Source organism: Parambassis ranga, chromosome 1 (genome assembly GCF_900634625.1).
Source record: "Parambassis ranga chromosome 1, fParRan2.1, whole genome shotgun sequence".
NCBI classification, from domain to species: domain Eukaryota; kingdom Metazoa; phylum Chordata; class Actinopteri; family Ambassidae; genus Parambassis; species Parambassis ranga.
The window spans coordinates 11916913-11934111 of record NC_041022.1 but is presented as its reverse complement, the minus strand read 5'-3'; the positions used below and the strand labels follow the sequence as shown (position 1 = coordinate 11934111).

The 17199-nt window shown below is 41.4% G+C and overlaps 2 protein-coding genes across 2 annotated transcripts; both read left to right on the top strand.

Moving 5' to 3' along the window:
• Positions 1-399: 399 nt before the first annotated feature.
• rbpja (recombination signal binding protein for immunoglobulin kappa J region a) lies at positions 400-15530 on the top strand. Its single transcript, XM_028401833.1, has 12 exons — positions 400-518; positions 1139-1177; positions 1262-1357; positions 1450-1615; positions 1918-2092; positions 2196-2333; positions 2421-2533; positions 2610-2750; positions 3127-3282; positions 3421-3524; positions 3609-5488; positions 15519-15530. Exons 1-11 carry the CDS (start codon positions 499-501, stop codon positions 3949-3951), a joined length of 1491 nt encoding a protein of 496 aa, XP_028257634.1. The 5' UTR covers positions 400-498; the 3' UTR covers positions 3952-5488; positions 15519-15530.
• On the top strand, positions 6314-15083 carry stim2a (tromal interaction molecule 2a). Its single transcript, XM_028401821.1, has 12 exons — positions 6314-7023; positions 8746-8876; positions 9837-9948; positions 10044-10155; positions 10253-10368; positions 10793-10970; positions 11063-11240; positions 11334-11495; positions 11577-11677; positions 11761-12014; positions 12298-12487; positions 12582-15083. The coding sequence occupies exons 1-12, from the start codon at positions 6903-6905 to the stop codon at positions 14083-14085; spliced, it is 3159 nt and encodes a 1052-aa protein (XP_028257622.1). The 5' UTR covers positions 6314-6902; the 3' UTR covers positions 14086-15083.
• Positions 15531-17199: the final 1669 nt, after the last annotated feature.

Below are 17199 nucleotides of genomic sequence, written 5' to 3'. Positions count from 1 at the left end.
TTTAAAACGCCATGTGGCAGATTTATATAACAGTATGTATTTTCAGTGCTGCGTGTGTCTCCAGCTCTTCAGTGGTGAAAGGTGCAGTCTGCTTCATTGCTCAATAAGGCGTGGGAATCGAGTTACAGCGTGAGCGCTGTGTGAAGGGGAGAAGAGAAAAAAAGCACATTGTGAGGGTGCAACGTTATCTCGCGATATCATCGGTCTGCGTCTATTCATGTCTATTGTGAGAGTTTTTACGTTCTCGCGGGATTCAGAAACTTTCCCACGCCTGTTGTTTTGGCGTCTGCCCTCTGCCCGTCGCTCCTCCCTCCCCTACTTCTCACCCCTTTGCCCCATCACACCTCCCCCTCTCTCCCTCTTTCTCTCCCTTCTTCTTCCCGTCTGGTTCTTCTGTTGTATAGGTGGCTTTCCTCAGGGGGGCTGCTGCTGCTGGAGTGGGGGGGCAGGGATCTCGCGATTGTTGGACTTTTTTTCAGGGGGGGAGTTATTCGGAAGATGGCGCCCGTTGTTACGGGGTAAGTGCTGATATTTAAAGCGTTATGTTATTAAAAATGATTAGTTTTCTTGTGTGAAACCTTTTCCACGGTGTCGTCTGTTGGGCTGATGTTTTGTGTGTCTCGGTCTCAGTAAGTTTACCTCACACGGTGCTAGCTTGTGGCTCGGTAGGGTGTTAGTGCAAAACTATTCTTCGCTGGTTTCTCTGGTTTGTTTCACTAAAGTACGGTTTAATAAAAGTTTCTAACTTTCAGAAACTATTTTGTCATTAAACAGTTTGTTGTTATTTTGCTGCTACTTTTGTGTGTGTTTAAACTCAGAACAACCATGTGATATTTTTATACACTTCTCATGCAACATTGTGACACATTTACAAACTAGTGTTTAAGTGAAGCAGATAATAAAAGGTGAATTATATGGGTTAAATTAAAACATTTGCTCACAAAGATGAAAGGTAATTTATAATAATTACAATACTGTATACTCAACTTCAAACCTGAAGTAAAGAAAGGAAGTAAAAAGCAAACTGCTCTGAACACTCGTGTCCTAAAGATGCCACTGATACTGTGTGTTTTGCCATTTAAAGCCAAGCTTGTTTTTAATGATGCTACAGCAGCCCACTGATGTTTTTGTTTTGCAGGAAGTTTGGTGAGCGACCTCAGCCTCAGCGTTTGACAAGGTGGAGAAAGACAGCACAGTCAACAGTGCACATAGTTTTAAACAAGTGCGGACGGTGTTAACATGTTTCCCTGTTGCTTTTCAGGGAGGCTATGAGGAATTACTTAAAGGACAAGGATGATCAAACAGTGCTCATACTGCATGCAAAAGTTGCACAAAAGTCATACGGCAATGAAAAAAGGTGTGTGTGTGTGGGAGTGTTTACAAACTGTATGCAAGATGCACTGGAGTGTGTGTGCATGTGTGTTCTGACTTCTATTTTGTGCCATTTAGGTTTTTTTGTCCTCCACCATGTGTGTATCTGCTGGGCAGTGGCTGGCAGAAGAAGCTGGAGAATATGGAGAAGGAGGGTTGTACAGAACAGGAGGCCCAGCCATGTGCTTTCATTGGGATTGGCAACAGTGAGCAGGAGATGCAGCAACTCAATCTGGAGGGGAAGGTGAGTGGGAACTTATTAATTTCATGTTTTCAATTGGAAACCTTTACATCTGTTCTCATACTCCACTGCTTATTTTTTTTCTATTCTTAAACTCGGCAAAGTAACCACAGTTGTAAGATATAAAAACTACTCTGCATTGTGACCACATCCTCTCTGTTTTGGGTTTTACACTCCTAATGAACTTGTCTGAACTGAGTGAGATAAGAGGGAAGTGAAAGAGGTCAAACAAAAACACACACCCTCACACAAAATCCCCTGATCAGTGTCTCTCTCTCACCCTCCACCCCCACCCTCCATGTTAGCACTTCTGCACAGCAAAGACGCTGTATATCAGTGACTCGGATAAAAGAAAGCACTTCATGCTGTCTGTGAAGATGTTTTACGGAAACAGCGCCAACATAGGAGTCTTCCTCAGCAAGAGGATCAAGGTCATCTCTAAACCCTCCAAGAAGAAACAGTCCTTGAAAAACGCTGACTGTGAGTTGCAGGGTGTTGCACACAGCTGTCTTTGCACACCATGACATTTCGTTTGGATTTGAGGGTTTTTTTCATTTCACTGTCCCCTTTTCTCTCTCCCTAGTGTGTATAGCATCTGGGACCAAGGTAGCTTTGTTTAACCGTCTGCGTTCCCAGACGGTTAGTACCAGGTATCTTCATGTGGAGGGGGGGAGCTTTCATGCCAGCTCTCAACAGTGGGGAGCTTTTTACATCCACCTCTGTGAGTCACAGCTTCTGAGTCACAGATCTGTACAATATCTCTAAAATATTAGATGATTAATATATTGTTGTGTTGTTTGATTTTTAGTGGAGGAAGATGAGTCTGAAGGGGAGGAGTTTGCCGTTAGAGATGGGTACATACACTATGGCCAGACAGTCAAATTGGTCTGTTCTGTTACTGGAATGGCGCTGCCCAGGCTGGTACGTGTGAGCTCTAAAGTCTGTTTTGTTTGTAAAAACTGTATGCGTAATTATATTTTGTAACTTTGCCGCTCAGGTCATTCGCAAAGTGGACAAGCAAGCAGCATTAATGGATGCAGATGATCCAGTGTCCCAGCTTCACAAGTGTGCCTTCTACCTGAAAGATACAGACAGGATGTATCTCTGTCTTTCCCAGGAGAGAATAATCCAATTCCAGGTGCACAATCACACACACTCCAGTGAGATTAGTTTATTTGGGACAATTTTAATTCATAGAACCTGACAGGTGCAAATTCACTCTCCCATTACACTGTTGACTATCTTTAAGGGCTTTCATCACAGGGTGGGGTTTACTTATTAAAAAAAGGACATGACCTGTGTTGTGCCAAGTATCAGTCGTACATCCATTTCCATATACAGCTATGAAACATCCATCCAGGGTAACAATCCATCACAAGAGTATTAAAACAAAATGGTTATTGTGTGTGTTAGATGGCATGTTGACCTTCTTTTACATTAGGCTGTTTGCTATTGAGATGATATGTTAGCATGTGAAGTGATGAAAGGACTTTTTTTGTTTGTGTATCTTTCAGGCCACAGCGTGCTCCAAAGAAACTAATAAGGAGATTATAAATGACGGCGCCTCCTGGACTATCATTAGCACTGACAAGGCAGAGTACACTTTTTATGAGGGCATGGGCCCCGTCCCCACACCAGTCACACCCGTCCCTGTGGTGGAAAGCCTGCAGGTACATACATTTCTGTGCAAATATTAATAATAATGCTCGTTACTCTTTTTACCAGCAAACATTAAAAGCTTCTGAAGGTTTCACTTACCCTCTTGAGGTCTTGAAAGACATTTGTTTGTTTTGTTTGTCTGTGTCAAGTTAAATGGGGGAGGAGATGTGGCCATGTTAGAGCTGACGGGACAGAACTTCACCCCTAACCTCCGAGTGTGGTTTGGAGATGTGGAGGCTGACACCATGTACAGGTACCAGTGTCTGTGAGTTCTGTGAGTTCTCTGCAACCGTGTGTGCATTTAAATATGCAAGTCTGTTCTTGCCTTATCCCTCAGGTGTGGAGAGAGTGTCCTGTGTGTGGTGCCAGACATCTCTGCCTTCAGGGAGGGGTGGCGCTGGGTGAGACAGCCGGTTCAGGTCCCTGTCACACTGGTCCGCAATGATGGGATCATCTACTCCACTTCCCTTACCTTCACTTACACCCCTGAACCAGGGCCCAGACCACACTGCAGTGCAGCTGGGGCCATTCTGCGCACACACAGCACCTCTTCATCATCACCTGCATCTTCATCTTCACCTTCATCTTCATTGGGCGGCCTCGGGGATAGCCACGGAGTATACAGTAGCAGTGATTCAGGCATTTCGTCAGGGGCATCAACCATGTCACTGCTGTCATAGTAAGACTTAGTGTATGTGTGTGTGTGTGTGGTGAATGACAGAGGGAGAAAATGTGGGATTGTACTCCAAAGAGACTTATGGACCTGTGAAGAACTGCATGGGAGCTCTTTATCAGAGAGCAGCTGCAAAATCATGAGGAACACATGGGAGTTGGAAAGAAAAGTTCAAAGAAAAACACTTGTGATAACTGACTCGTTACTTTAGCACCCTCTTGTGGATTTCTGTGAACATGTCACTCAGAGGACCTTAATCAAGATCTTTGCCTCAAAGAAGGTGGAAGTGATGTCTAACTTTTACAATAATGTGATTTTGTAAAATAACCATATTGTTTTAATACTCCCTGTGGGTTCGGAAGCTACTTTTATAAAGCTTTCTTACTACCAAGGTCATATTTTTACTGAGAACTGCGTGGTTTAACTGCAAGGGAAAATTTGTAAGAGTAACATAGTTTTTATGGACCAAGGAATATTATTATTTTATTGATATTCTATTTTTTAAACTTTTTGCTGAGGTACAGTTTGACCTTTTTGTTGTATTATACTGCATAGTTCTCTTTTGTTACCAAATAGAGTGTGTCATGTTGTTGGTTCTTACTTCCTCAGTGGAGTGGTGGCTGTTGTGTTAGTGTGTCTCTATCTAGAGCTTCTCGTATCTTTTTTTTTTATTATTCACGATTGTCTTTATCAAACTTAACAAGGCTGCAGCACATCAAGAGAGAAAAGAGAATCAATCAGTATTTGTTTTAAAGGAGGCACTTTAGAAAATAAGACATGCCCATATCTGCTGGCTTATAAATCTTCTAAGCCAGCGACCAGTTTCCTTTTACCTTACACGTCAGACAGCATGTTTGATGAATTTGTCGTGCATTTATTCATATGTAATATACATCAGTGTGTTCTCTTTTCTAATCATGTTGCTCTTTTTGTACTCTGCCTTAAATCTGAAGCCTTCAAACAAACTATTTCTGGTCTGGTGCATTTTCCAGGAACAAAGGTGTTGTTACTGTCTGATCCTATTAAAGATTTGATCTTTAATATGAGCAGATATTTGACAAAAAAAAGGTTTTGTTTTCAGTTTGTGCTGAGGTTTTGGAGAAAGAGCTTTAATACTGTCCTAACCTTAACAGTTTGATTGCTACCTATGAATTTGTCAGCTCTGTCAGGCTGATCTTGACTCCTGTCAGGTTTAGTGTTGTCCACCATACTAATGGGTGAAAACGAGCTGACATGCAGTCTACCCTATAGGCAGCACTATGTGTGCAGCACATGGCTCTTTTTGAAATTGAAAACAATATACAGCGTGTATATTTACATCACAACATTCCAATGTCATCCTGGGTCATTTGCACACCTTTCTTTATTTAAAGAGATGCAGTTGTAGAGTGTGTCTGCATTCTCAGCTGTGCCTCACTTTGATGTTTTTCTAGGTCAAGTCACCATGAACACAGCCACAGGTGTGATGTAAGAAGTGCCTTTAGGTGAACTGTGAGCTAGCATGCTACAACCTCACTACGTGTTCTGATAGTCTTCACACTCCTGTTTTGCATCCATCCATCTTCTTATTGGTGCAGCGGCTCCTCAGCAAAAAGGTCATTGATTAAAAACAAGCTTAAGCTAACCTGTTTGTGTTTCAGTTCAAGTCTTTTTTTTTCTCCCCCCCCCCCACAGACAGTGTACTCAGACCCAGCTGAGGCCTTCTTGGACATGTGCCACTTGGGCGTGCTCTACAGGGTAGAGGTCAAATCTGACTCACTATTTTTAAACGGGGCTCTGAATTGCCAGAATGAAACCTTACACTTTGTTACCGTTAATGTTGGTATGTGTAGTTCTCTATCCTATTTGTGAACTCTGTTGATATTTTTACAGATAATTTGAGTTTAAAAGATGTCTGTGTTTCTCTACAAGTGTTTATAAGGAGTGGCACAATTTGTAGGCTACGTATAGACGCCACCAGAAACCCAGTGAACAGGTGTACAAACATTTGCTGAGCCCTTTCACATTGCCTGAAGAACTGTGAACAAGGATCCAAGCGCCTGACCCAGACAGTCAGACTAGTGTATTATGACGTATACGTTCTATTCCCGCATGACAGTCCTGACTTCTAGCAATACTTAAATGGCTTTAATCTATTCCCTGTTCACTCATCATAATAACAGAACTACAAATCTGCATCAATGCAAACTGCAGGATAAGACTTCTAGAGAATTCTGAAAGAATAATGAGGGTCTGTTGCTGGAAAAAGAGAAAGACGGGACATATGGGGGACAGGCAGTCAGTTCCACGTAAGAACGTCACTGTCTGCGTCTCTGTTGGGAAAGGGGTGTCAGAGGAGAGCATAGAGAACTGGTCGTACGACCGAAGTACGACTAGCTGCCTTATAAAAAACGATCCAGAGCTGCAGCTGGACACAAAGAACAGAGAAGGTCTCTGCACCCTGAGCAGGGTTTTATTTACCCCTCTCATTCAAACTTGTTTTTATGTGGCAGAAGGCTCTGAGTGAGTTTACTGGGTACCGAGTCAGCTTCAGGACCATCTGTTCAGACTATGTGATGACACCTGTTAAGTGGATTTAACACTGAGGAACGCGTCTTTTTGTCTGGAATGCAGCGCTTTTGGAGAGTTTTACGCGCAGCTTTCTTGTGTTTGTGATTTTTCTACAAACTGTCTCTGCAAACGTTTGTTGTTTTGAAAGAGTCTGGAATCGTTTTGTGCCCTTGTTGTGCACGTTTAGAATTGCTCAGCAGTCCCGCTTGGCTGATTCCTCAAGTTGAACATCAGTATCACATCTCGCTTCTGCGTCTGTGCCCGTAATAGCAACACGGATCGTTTAACAGTTTGCGCAGACTGACAACGGTGCCTTTTAAACGGCTGCTGAGTTTATTTTCTTTTTTACATTTTTCCGACGTCGAGTAGCTCCTAAAGTCTGGACTACATTTTTGTTAGCTGTCTGAAATGCTTCCATTGTCACCTCTGTTCCTCGTTTTCCCTGTTGTGCTCATCTTCGCTGCGCAAAGCGCTGGGGACCTCCAGGGCTTCAGCTTTCCCGGTGGGAGCGCCGGTTTTGACCCGGGAGGTATGTACTGAAAAGATGCATAGTCCATATAAAAAAAATATAAGAACTCCTACAGGAAGGTTTGTAAAAGTGGCTGCTGTCTTCGTTGTATGCTGTTAAAATCTGCAAGTCATTGCCAGCATGCGCCAGGCCAGCCAGCCTCTTCTGTTTTGAAATTTGAAACGATCTGTTAATAAATCCATCTTTTATTTGCATTGCATTTGACTTTATGTAATCGTGTTTTACTCCAATCAGATTTTGATGATACAGCCTAAATTCAAAGCACTATAGGAAAGCAGGTAGCTATTGTTAGAACATCTGTCAGAGCATTATGTTTGCCTAAAATCTCTGCGTATATGCTCTATAACCAAAGTGTTTATATAACAGTGTCCTTGCTGATTCTTTATTCCAACTGCTTTTGTTCCAATAGCTCCCACTTACCTGTGGAAAGGGTTAAACTCAGGTCATATCAGGGGGGTCCCACAGGGACAACAAAACACACATATACACACCTCCTGTTTCTCCTTACTTATGGACATTACATTGATTCATTTTCTTTACCTAACCCTAACCAACATCAAACAATGTCCTCTCCTTAAAGCCAAATGTGGGGAATCACGGTTTTGTTCCTAAAATGTAGTCCAGGCCCCTTTATGTAAATATGTAAACAGATTGTTGTCCTCACACACAAAGTCCTGGGGCCCTTACACCACTGATATCTAATAGGCTATCCAGCTGAGAAGTCCCCTCACTCTGAGAGCATGCAAGTTTCATCAACAACCAAAGTATCAGTGTCTATACTATGTTTACTATATACTGTACAGCAATGAAAAAAAACCCCATACACTATTCTCGGAGTTAATTATTTTGTTATTATATAAATCTAGTCTATGTCATAATACATCATTACACCATCTCCTATGCTCTATATAAATTAATAATTCACATAAAGCATGTAAGATGATAATATCCACATAAAAAACATAACGTTTCCCTGTTCCCTGCTATGGGACTAATGACAGGATGCAGAGAAATGTGTCGTCTTTATGCCTTTTCCCCTAGAAGTCACATTTCCCATAGCTTAGATCTTCCTCAGTTCACAGTGGCTTGTGTTACTGAAGCTGGCTCACAGTGGCTTTAACTAGCTGACCCTGTGACCCTCAGCGTATTTCTCCTCACAGCGGCAACCCAAACTCTCACAGAGACAAGAATGGGCTCTGACTCACGAGACGTACAGAGAACAGATAGCTGTGCGTCATATTCACATCAGTGTTCCCGTCATGAAGTAAGAACACGCTGTACAACACTAAGCCAGCTGATTGGTTTGATAGGAACGTTACATGTGCGTCGAGGGTAAAGATAGTTTAGGCTATTAAGGTGGTTCTTGAAACTTGACAGAAGAAGACTACAAACATATGAAAGAAAGAATATCCACATTCAGAATCAGGCTGGAGACACAGGAATCAGATGAGGTCATAGGAGCAGGACTCTCTCTATTTTGCCGTGTTTGGATAAACATCACTTTAATAATTGCAGATTTTTAGGTTTGTGCAAAAAGAAAGAATAAAAATACGGGCACTGTTATTCTGTGTTGCTCATAATCTTGTGCCCTCTAGATTGTCCATGAAATTATGAGCTGATTGCTTCTTCAACAGTGCATTACAAATCTCATTTTGGATCTACAGATTACCCAAAGTAGCTGGTTTAACCAATAAACGATCATTGCCTCTTTCACCCACTTAGACCCCTGCATGGTTGTGTCACCACCATGTATGAGCGAGGCCGATCGCTACAGCCTGGAGGCCCTGCGGAGCATCCATCAGATGATGGACGATGACCAAGATGGTGGGATTGAAGTGGAGGAGAGTGTGGAGGTACAAATCCTGCCCTTCATGAAAGTGTCAGTTGTTGTAAAACCTTGAGCTCCATGTAAAGAGACAGACAGGGTATAGAGCAGTGCAACAACAGGTGTCCTGGCTGCTGGTAAGAGTCAAATGCTCCTTCAAGGCTAGCAACAGTGTAACTTTGCTTTTGGCTTAGTGACAAAACTGGTTTGCACCAAGAGAGTGTAACATCTGTGACCTTCATGGTCACACTTAAGAGTACCACTGCTTTTAATGTTTCCTGACTCCTCCTTATTCCTCAGCTGCTAGTTGTAGAAGCCCCAAAGAAACTGGTATAAAAGAAGAAATATCATTTATAATCTTTTTTTTTTGTTTTTTAGCATGCCTAGTTTTGCTGTTTAGCCAAAAACATGATACCAGTGTTAGCAAGACTTTATTTAGACATGCAAAAAAAACTGTGCATCTAATGCATATGTTTCTATTCATGTCTGTATGTTTGTGTGTGCATATGCACATTTTTTTATATTCATAAATATATACACTCAAGTATTTTGTCCAGAGAGTCTACAAGTCTCTCGTTTTACATTACATTAGTAATAAACCCAGAATTCTTAAATGCCTTTGCCCTTCAGAATGCAGTTTGAGGATACAGTATCCAGGGGCTCAGGTTGCAGTTACCATGGGGATGTCAGGGGGAGGGGTCTGGCCTCATCAACTTCCCAAATTTCCACTACCCATCATGTGAAGCCTGCGTTTACAGCCAAGAACACATTCCAAGCAATAACACACACACACCTACACACACACACACACACACAGAGTCTTTGAAGTATGCACACTCATGCGTCTGATCCAATCAAAATAATCTCAAGATGCTTCCTCTGTATTTCCAGACTGAAATCCAAGCACTAGACCCACTGCAACACACACCGTATTTGTCTTGCATAGTAAAAAAAAAAGTTTTATTGTTGCATGTTTATGTTGTTGCAGTTCATTATTGAAGACATGAAGCAGCAGCAGACCAACAAACACAGCAAACTGCACAGAGAAGACCAACACATCACAGTGGAGGAGCTCTGGAGGGGCTGGAAATCATCTGAAGGTGTGTGTGCGTTGGTGTGCATGTTTGAAAAGGAATGGCTGTATCTGTGTTTGAATTTATGTTCTATTTTATATATGTTTTGTATCATTTGTCAGTGCATAATTGGACTCAAGAGGAGGTTCTCCGCTGGCTGAAGGAGTTTGTTGAGTTGCCGCAGTATGAAAGAAACTTTAAAGACTTTAGGGTCAATGGAAACACACTCCCCAGGTAAGAATTGGTGTCACTCTAATCACTGTAGTCACTTGTTGTTGATCTTTTCCACATCAACACTGAACCTGTACTGCACCGTGACATCTGTTCACAGGATTGCAGCTAATGAGCCTTCATTCCTGAGTGGCCATCTGAGAGTTCAGGACCAGAGAGATAAACAGAAGCTCAACATCAAAGCTCTAGATGTTGTTCTGTTTGGACCACCTACACGTGAGGAATCCCCATCCTGTTCCCCCCTCATCCTCACTCACGTGTCTCTTTATTGTTGGGCCTCACTTCCCTGATATATCCCCTATTTTTTGTGTACATTCAACATTGTAGCCTGGACAGATTAGTCAGGAGAGTCGCTATATGTCTGCATTGTGGGTTATTTTTTGCTTACTCCATGTTTATAACATTAACATCTTTGTTTACTCCTATTAATAACTTCTTTGCACATCTAAAATATTCATATGCAAATAATATATAAGCTCTGTGTACATTTGAAATAAGACAGCTTTGAATATCCTTTAATAGTGTTGTTTACATAACATACATAACACATGCCAAATTTAGAATACCATATTCACAGTAATAGTTAATTATTAGTGTGACAGTATCTGCTGAATTATCACGAGCTTTCATTTTATTGTAGGCCCCCCTCACAACTACATGAAGGACCTGCTGCTCATTGTGTCAGTGGTTATGGGAGTTGGAGGCTGTTGGTTTGCACAGGCTCAGAACAAAGTCAGCAAAGTCCACATAGCCAGGATGATGAAGGATTTAGAAAGTCTGCAGAGGGCTGAGCAGAGCCTCATAGACCTCCAGGAGCAGTAAGTATTCAGTATTTTATTCTTTGTCAGTCCCTTACCTACAATACATTACACCTGAATCTATGATTGAGCGAACATTTACACAAACTCAGACTGGAGCGGGCTCAGGAAGAAAAACGTAACGTGGCTGAGGAGAAACAAAGCCTGGAGGAGAAGATGAGAGATGAGATCATGGGGGCACAGGAGGAGGCTTACCGCCTACATGAGCTGAGGCAGGGGGCTGTCAGTGAGCTCAGTCGCCTCCGATACGCAGAAGAGGAGCTGGAACAGGTACTACAATACAGAAAAAAAATCCTTCACAAAGTGCAGCTTGGAAAAGTGGATGGATTTAGTTTCAAGTGCAATAAATGACTCCACCTTCAGGTTCGTGGAGCGCTGAAGCAGGCCGAGATGGACATGCAGGCTAGCTGGACTGCTTCAGGGGCTCTTCAGCACTGGCTGCAGCTAACACATGAAGTGGAAGTTCAGTACTACAACGTTAAAAAGCAGAGTGCAGAACTACAGCTTGCCACTGCCAAAGATGAGGTAATACAAAATGCACTGATGGATGTCTGATGGATGTAAATGTGTGCCATTTCACGGAACAGTGCGTGTGATTTCTTGCAGGCAGAGAGAATTAAGAAGAAGAGGAGCTCTCTGCTGGGAACCCTCCATGTGGCCCACAGCTCCTCTCTAGACCAGGTTGACCACAAGATCCTAGAGGCAAAGTGAGTCACCTGTGCAATGTTTGTTTGTGTGTTAAATGAGTATGTAACATGTAATCACAGAACATCTGTGTACACCCTGAAAGGAACGCTCTGTCTGAGGTGACTGCCTGTCTTCGGGAGCGTCTTCACCGCTGGCAACAGATTGAGCTCCTCTGTGGTTTCCCCATCATCAAGAATCCCGGTTTAGCTAATCTCACTGCTCAACTCTACTCAGACTCAATTGCCCTGGGGTTGCCTCGGGTACTCCAGTCATCGTGCCTATGTCACAGTTCCATTCACGGATCAATAGAAGATGTCTTAGATGATTCTGGATCTCAGATCTTACCCCAGATGCCAGGTAAAATGAGTGTCAATGTCACAAAGTGTGTAGTTTGTAGTTTTGGAATCTGGTGGTTGAGGCCATAGCATGTCATCTGACAAAAAAGAATGTTTATGTCTAGTATGTAAACATTCTCAAATGTTATTATTAAAATATTATTATTACTCCTTGTCCAACTTCACACAATTCCAAGACTTGCTAAATAAAGGATACTTTGATTCAGTGACTCTTTAGTGTACAGCTATCTGGTTATGTACGGTCTGTCTGTTATTTTTGACTATTCTTTGGCCTTGCCCTTCAGTTCCGGTTCCACCCATTAAGCGCTCTCCACGAACACGAGGAACTACCATACGTCGAACACGTCGTTCTGGCATCATCAGTCAGCCGGCAGCTGCCATGATTTCCCCAGACCCTGACCTCATCCCTATCCGATCTCCTTACCCTTGCTATGAAGATGAAGAAGGGCTCTACCGCAAAACACTTAAAAAACAGTATGTCCCTTCACTTTTAAAGGTCACTTTGACCTTTGTTAATAAATTCCTGGTTCACTCCTTGATTATTTCCTTCTTGTTTGCTCACTAACAGAGATTCTGAAGAGATGTATTCAGACACAGACTACATGACTTCCCCTCCTCACAGCAAAATATTCCCTATTTCCACTATTGACACTTCCACTCGAAAGCTGTATCACGATGAACCTGAGCTGCTTGCAGACAGCTCAGTTACTAAGCCTTTGAGTGAACAAGGGGAAGCTCTCCTTGAGTGTCCAGTTCGCAAAGTTTCTCTTGAAGAGCTGGAAGCTTCTGTAGATGTAGCCTGCAAGAAGACAGCAAAGGACAGGGCCTTGGATACATCTTTGGAAGCCTCTTCTTTGAAGATGTCTACAGAGGAGTCTTTTGTGGATCCTGTATCAAGGAAGATCTCCCAAGACAGGTATGAGGTACCGGTGGATGTCGCTATTAGAAAAGGGGCTGCAAATGAGTTTGAGGCAGAGTTTTCATCCAGGAAGGTAGAAAAGGATATAACTGGGAATCTAATGGAAATACATTCGAGGAACGTATACAGAGAAAGAAGTGATTTACCCCTTGATGTGAGAAAGATTCTTTGGAATGAATCAGAAGCAAAACCAAATGTCCCTCCAAGGAGGATATCAAGAGACATGATGGGAGTGTCAGTGGACAGTGCCTCAAGAAAGCTGGCAAGAGATGATGCTGATCCATTTGAATCCAGAAGGATTACAAGAGATTCAATGGGAATGTCCCAAGACACAGGTTCTAGGAAGCTTCCTTGGAATAAAGGAGATTTCCAACTGGATTGCTCTATAAGGGGATTGCCAAAGGACAAAAAGGTAGACACTGCTAGAACACCACCAAGGAAGCTATCTAGAGATGAGCTGGAATCTGTTACTGATACAGCTTCCATAAAGATGCCACCAAGAGAGAAAGAGGCACTTATGGATACATCATCACCACCAGAGAGACATACATTTGTATTGGAGCCATCGACAAGTAGAAGAATACTGAGAAATGAACTTGAAAAGTCTGCTGGTTCCCTCAGAAGGAGGACACAAAGGATGCCAAGAGATGACGTGGATGCTTCCATAGATACTCTGACTGGAAAGATCACCTGGGACAGAGTTGATGTTCCAGCAGAAATAACGAAACAAGCAATACTGAGAGAGGAGTTGGCAGCTTCTGAATCGGGTTCATATCCTGGATGGATTAGGCAGCCAGACCTTATGTTAACTTCTCAGGTGCCATGGAAGTCCTCCTCAGACCTTTTCGCCGTTGGCCCGCTGAGCCAGCTTGTGTACGATGGAATTCTTGAAAAGTCCTGCGAATCCATGGCTACAACCCCAACCGGTCTGTCTGCCTCAACACCTAACCTGCCTCACAGCAAGCTGCTCACAGAGGTGGAGCCTCCATCAAGGGTTGTCCTCCCACCCTCTCTTGCATCTTCGCCTGAATCTGGAGAGGAGAAAAACAAGGAGAAAGAGAAGACCAAGAAGTCCTTAAAGCTCAAAAATCCCTTTAAAAGAAAAAATGAGTCCACTCCAGAAAAGTCACAAAGTAGTCCTCAGAAACTCTGACAATTAGTACTTGCTTTTTAACTTTTTATTGAGTCAGATGGTGTGACCTTTTTTTTTTTAGTTTTAGGAAACATCTTACCTAAAACTATCTTTTAAAATACATTCAATTAAGAAGTGCTCCCTGGGTCGTGTTGAAAAATCTAAGAATGCCAAATCATTTATTTGTTTTAAGGGCTTTTACATAATGTATTTAATATTTGATGTTGACTTTGCTCTCTGTTCTTAAGTCTTATAGTGTATTTTGCTGCTGGTTTTTATGCTTTGTCTATAGTTGAAGGATTAAAAGATGTTTTAACAGATCCTGCTTGTCTGTATGGAAGAGGTGATGCTCAAATTCAAACTGCAGAATATTTACTGCAGTGCAAAACCAATGCATTCTGATCATGTAATTACATTTAGTGACTGATTCCTCAGTTTGCGTTCTACAATCTGAAGGATGAGAATAGTCTGCCTTCTTTTCTTCAACATTGCAGCAATGTGCACACATCAACAGAAAGTAATTAAAGGGCTTTTTAATTGGCTTCTGTGAGAGGTTAATAAAGAACACAAGTGGGTGAAGATACCCTGCCATGAATGTCATGCCATGACAGAAAACAATACATTATATAATACATATTTCTTTTATTACATTTTGTTAGTGTTTTATTTTATTTAATTATCATATGATTGATTGTTGTTGTTTAATTTCCCTACACTACACTTATTTTCTTATACTTTAGATTGTGTCTTATTTTGACATAATATTTATTGATCTTTGGATTTGGATATGATTATTTTTGTAGATCATTGAATTTGTTTAAAATTGTTTGAGGAGGTCTTCGCTAAGAAAACTAATGCTGAATTTTTAAAGATTTCTCGACAAATGATGCACTGTCTGTGTAAATAATGTGTTCTATGTTTGTGGGTAGTGGTACCATTGTAGCGGTACCTCGGGAGTGTTTTCATGCTTCATCAGTCAACATCAGCACTTTTAGGGCATGGTTCATCTGCAAATATACCATAATAAACAGACATAAGGATTTATAATAACACAGAACTCTGCAGCACATGCTGTCATACTGATTTATTTTTATTGTGTAGTGTCTTGGTCACAGCATTGTGGCAATGTGTTATTTTTCACAATTAGTGATTAAATGCATCAGGCCTATAGTGAATATTGACCCATTTAAATATAACAGTTGGTCCTGTGGATTAGCTGGGATAACCCCCATTTTATTGAATGTGTTCTGCTTTAATTTGCCAAATGCTCATGCATAGTTTGCTTGATAAAACAGCAAATGTGAAAGCATTATAGTTGTCTTTGTTGTTGAGTGCATTTTAAATGCATTGCTTTGAAACGACGTGCTCATGGTATTGGATTAATTATCTTTATTGTTTACAGGCAATAAGCCGATGGCCTAATGGTTTTAGAAACAAGTGAAGTTTTAAACTAGGTTTGTTTTTCATTAATTACTTTTTGCTGTCAAGTTTTATTTTCAAGTACCATGAATGTCTTAGCACACTGCTAAATTAGTAGACCGATTTGTTTTCAGCAACTCACTGAACAAAGATGGTACATTTAAATAAGATTGTACATTTTGCTATAATAAAAATCTACTAGCATGTCAACTCCATTATTTGTTAAAAAAAAAAGTAATATGTCACTAAAAACAGATCTTTGTGTGAATATGATTGAGTATGCACACACAGTGACTGACATCAACAACATTTTTTCATGGATGGGTGGCATTCTGAGTTGAAAACATGCATTGATCTTCACTAATAAGCAACAAATGACTTACAAGACGATTAAATGTTAGAATACAATGCCTGGATTTGGACTTGCTGATCATGTCACAGAATCAGTCACAAAAATGTCGCCAAGGACCTCAGTAGCTCCTTGATTGTTGTAGCCATAATTACTAAATTTGCAGTTTGTGTCTTTTAGACAAAACCCACAACGCCCTTGGTGCCATGTAGGATCGTTTGAATGGAAAGGAGTGTGTCTTACTTGTAAGATAAACTATCAGCATGAAGGACAAAGAATCTTTTGTGGCTTGTATTACCTGTCATCTCCACTAGAGGGCAGAAGTGTTTAAAAAAAACCTGGCAAAGCTTAACATTGCCAGAGTACTGTCTCTCTCTCTCTCTGTCTCTCTGTCTTTTATTTAACCATCCATACTTAGAATGTCCACAAGCTCTGAAAGATAACAAAGAATTGTCTGTCCAATCAGACAACAGACAAGATCAACGCTGGCACTAGGAGTAGAATCTGTGTATGAAACTATATATTTTCTCTCATCAAACATTGCACTCCTGTACATAACATAACATAAACAAACTGTCATATATATCTTATATGACATAAATCCATTATAGTAAAAACTATGCACAAAGTTTCTGTGCCGTCACCCTTCCCAGAAGGGCAAAAAGAAGCACAATTGTTTTAATACTCATAGGTTCTGCTCTTCTGTGTGGAGTGTCTTATGTGTGAGAAGAGCTATGAAGGTAACAAAGCCACACGCTGATGCCTTGAAGAGGCTGCAACATCACTAAGGATGCAAGAGGGGCTTTTTGTCAGTGTGGGTTTCCTGTAGGCCTATAGGTCACATGGACAGCGTGATGCGGTTACTTTGTATGGTGTTGTAACAGACAAAGCAGCTCTTTGTCAGTCTCTTCATGCACTGCTGGTTTCACAGACAGGTATCTTAATGTGTGTGTTTCTTAAAGTCTTCTGACTTGACAGAAAGTGTGGCTGCTGTGAACAGCAGGAAGCCAGGACCATGCTACCATTCAGTCTGCTTTATATGTATGTGTGAACGATGTGCTTCCTGCAATGAAAATAGCTGTGATGGTGGAGTTGTAGGAAATTACAGACAAAGGAGCTAACAGGTAGTACAGCTGTCTGTTTTTGTCATTTTAATGGTTGGTTGGTCTTATCATATGAAGATGAGGAAAAAAAGGAAATGAAAAGACTGTAAGACTGATCACATGCAACAAACTGATCATTTCATTGTGGTTTATTTTGTTGCAGACATAAAGAAATGAAGTACTATATTGTCTGAAATAAAATGATAATAATAACAGCTACAATCACAGTCTATCCAGAGCTTGTTTTGGACACGCAAATGATTT

Bases quoted from the DNA above. Each gene is read 5' to 3' on its own strand.
- rbpja (XM_028401833.1), top strand. From the start codon at position 499: ATGGCGCCCGTTGTTACGGG. The intron at 519-1,138 runs GTAAGTGCTGAT...TTTGTTTTGCAG, and splicing joins ATGGCGCCCGTTGTTACGGG to GAAGTTTGGTGAGCGACCTC. The intron at 1,616-1,917 runs GTGAGTGGGAAC...CCTCCATGTTAG, and splicing joins AACTCAATCTGGAGGGGAAG to CACTTCTGCACAGCAAAGAC.
- stim2a (XM_028401821.1), top strand. From the start codon at position 6,903: ATGCTTCCATTGTCACCTCTGTTCCTCGTTTTCCCTGTTGTGCTCATC. The intron at 10,971-11,062 runs GTAAGTATTCAG...ACACAAACTCAG, and splicing joins CTCATAGACCTCCAGGAGCA to ACTGGAGCGGGCTCAGGAAG. The intron at 12,488-12,581 runs GTATGTCCCTTC...GCTCACTAACAG, and splicing joins CGCAAAACACTTAAAAAACA to AGATTCTGAAGAGATGTATT.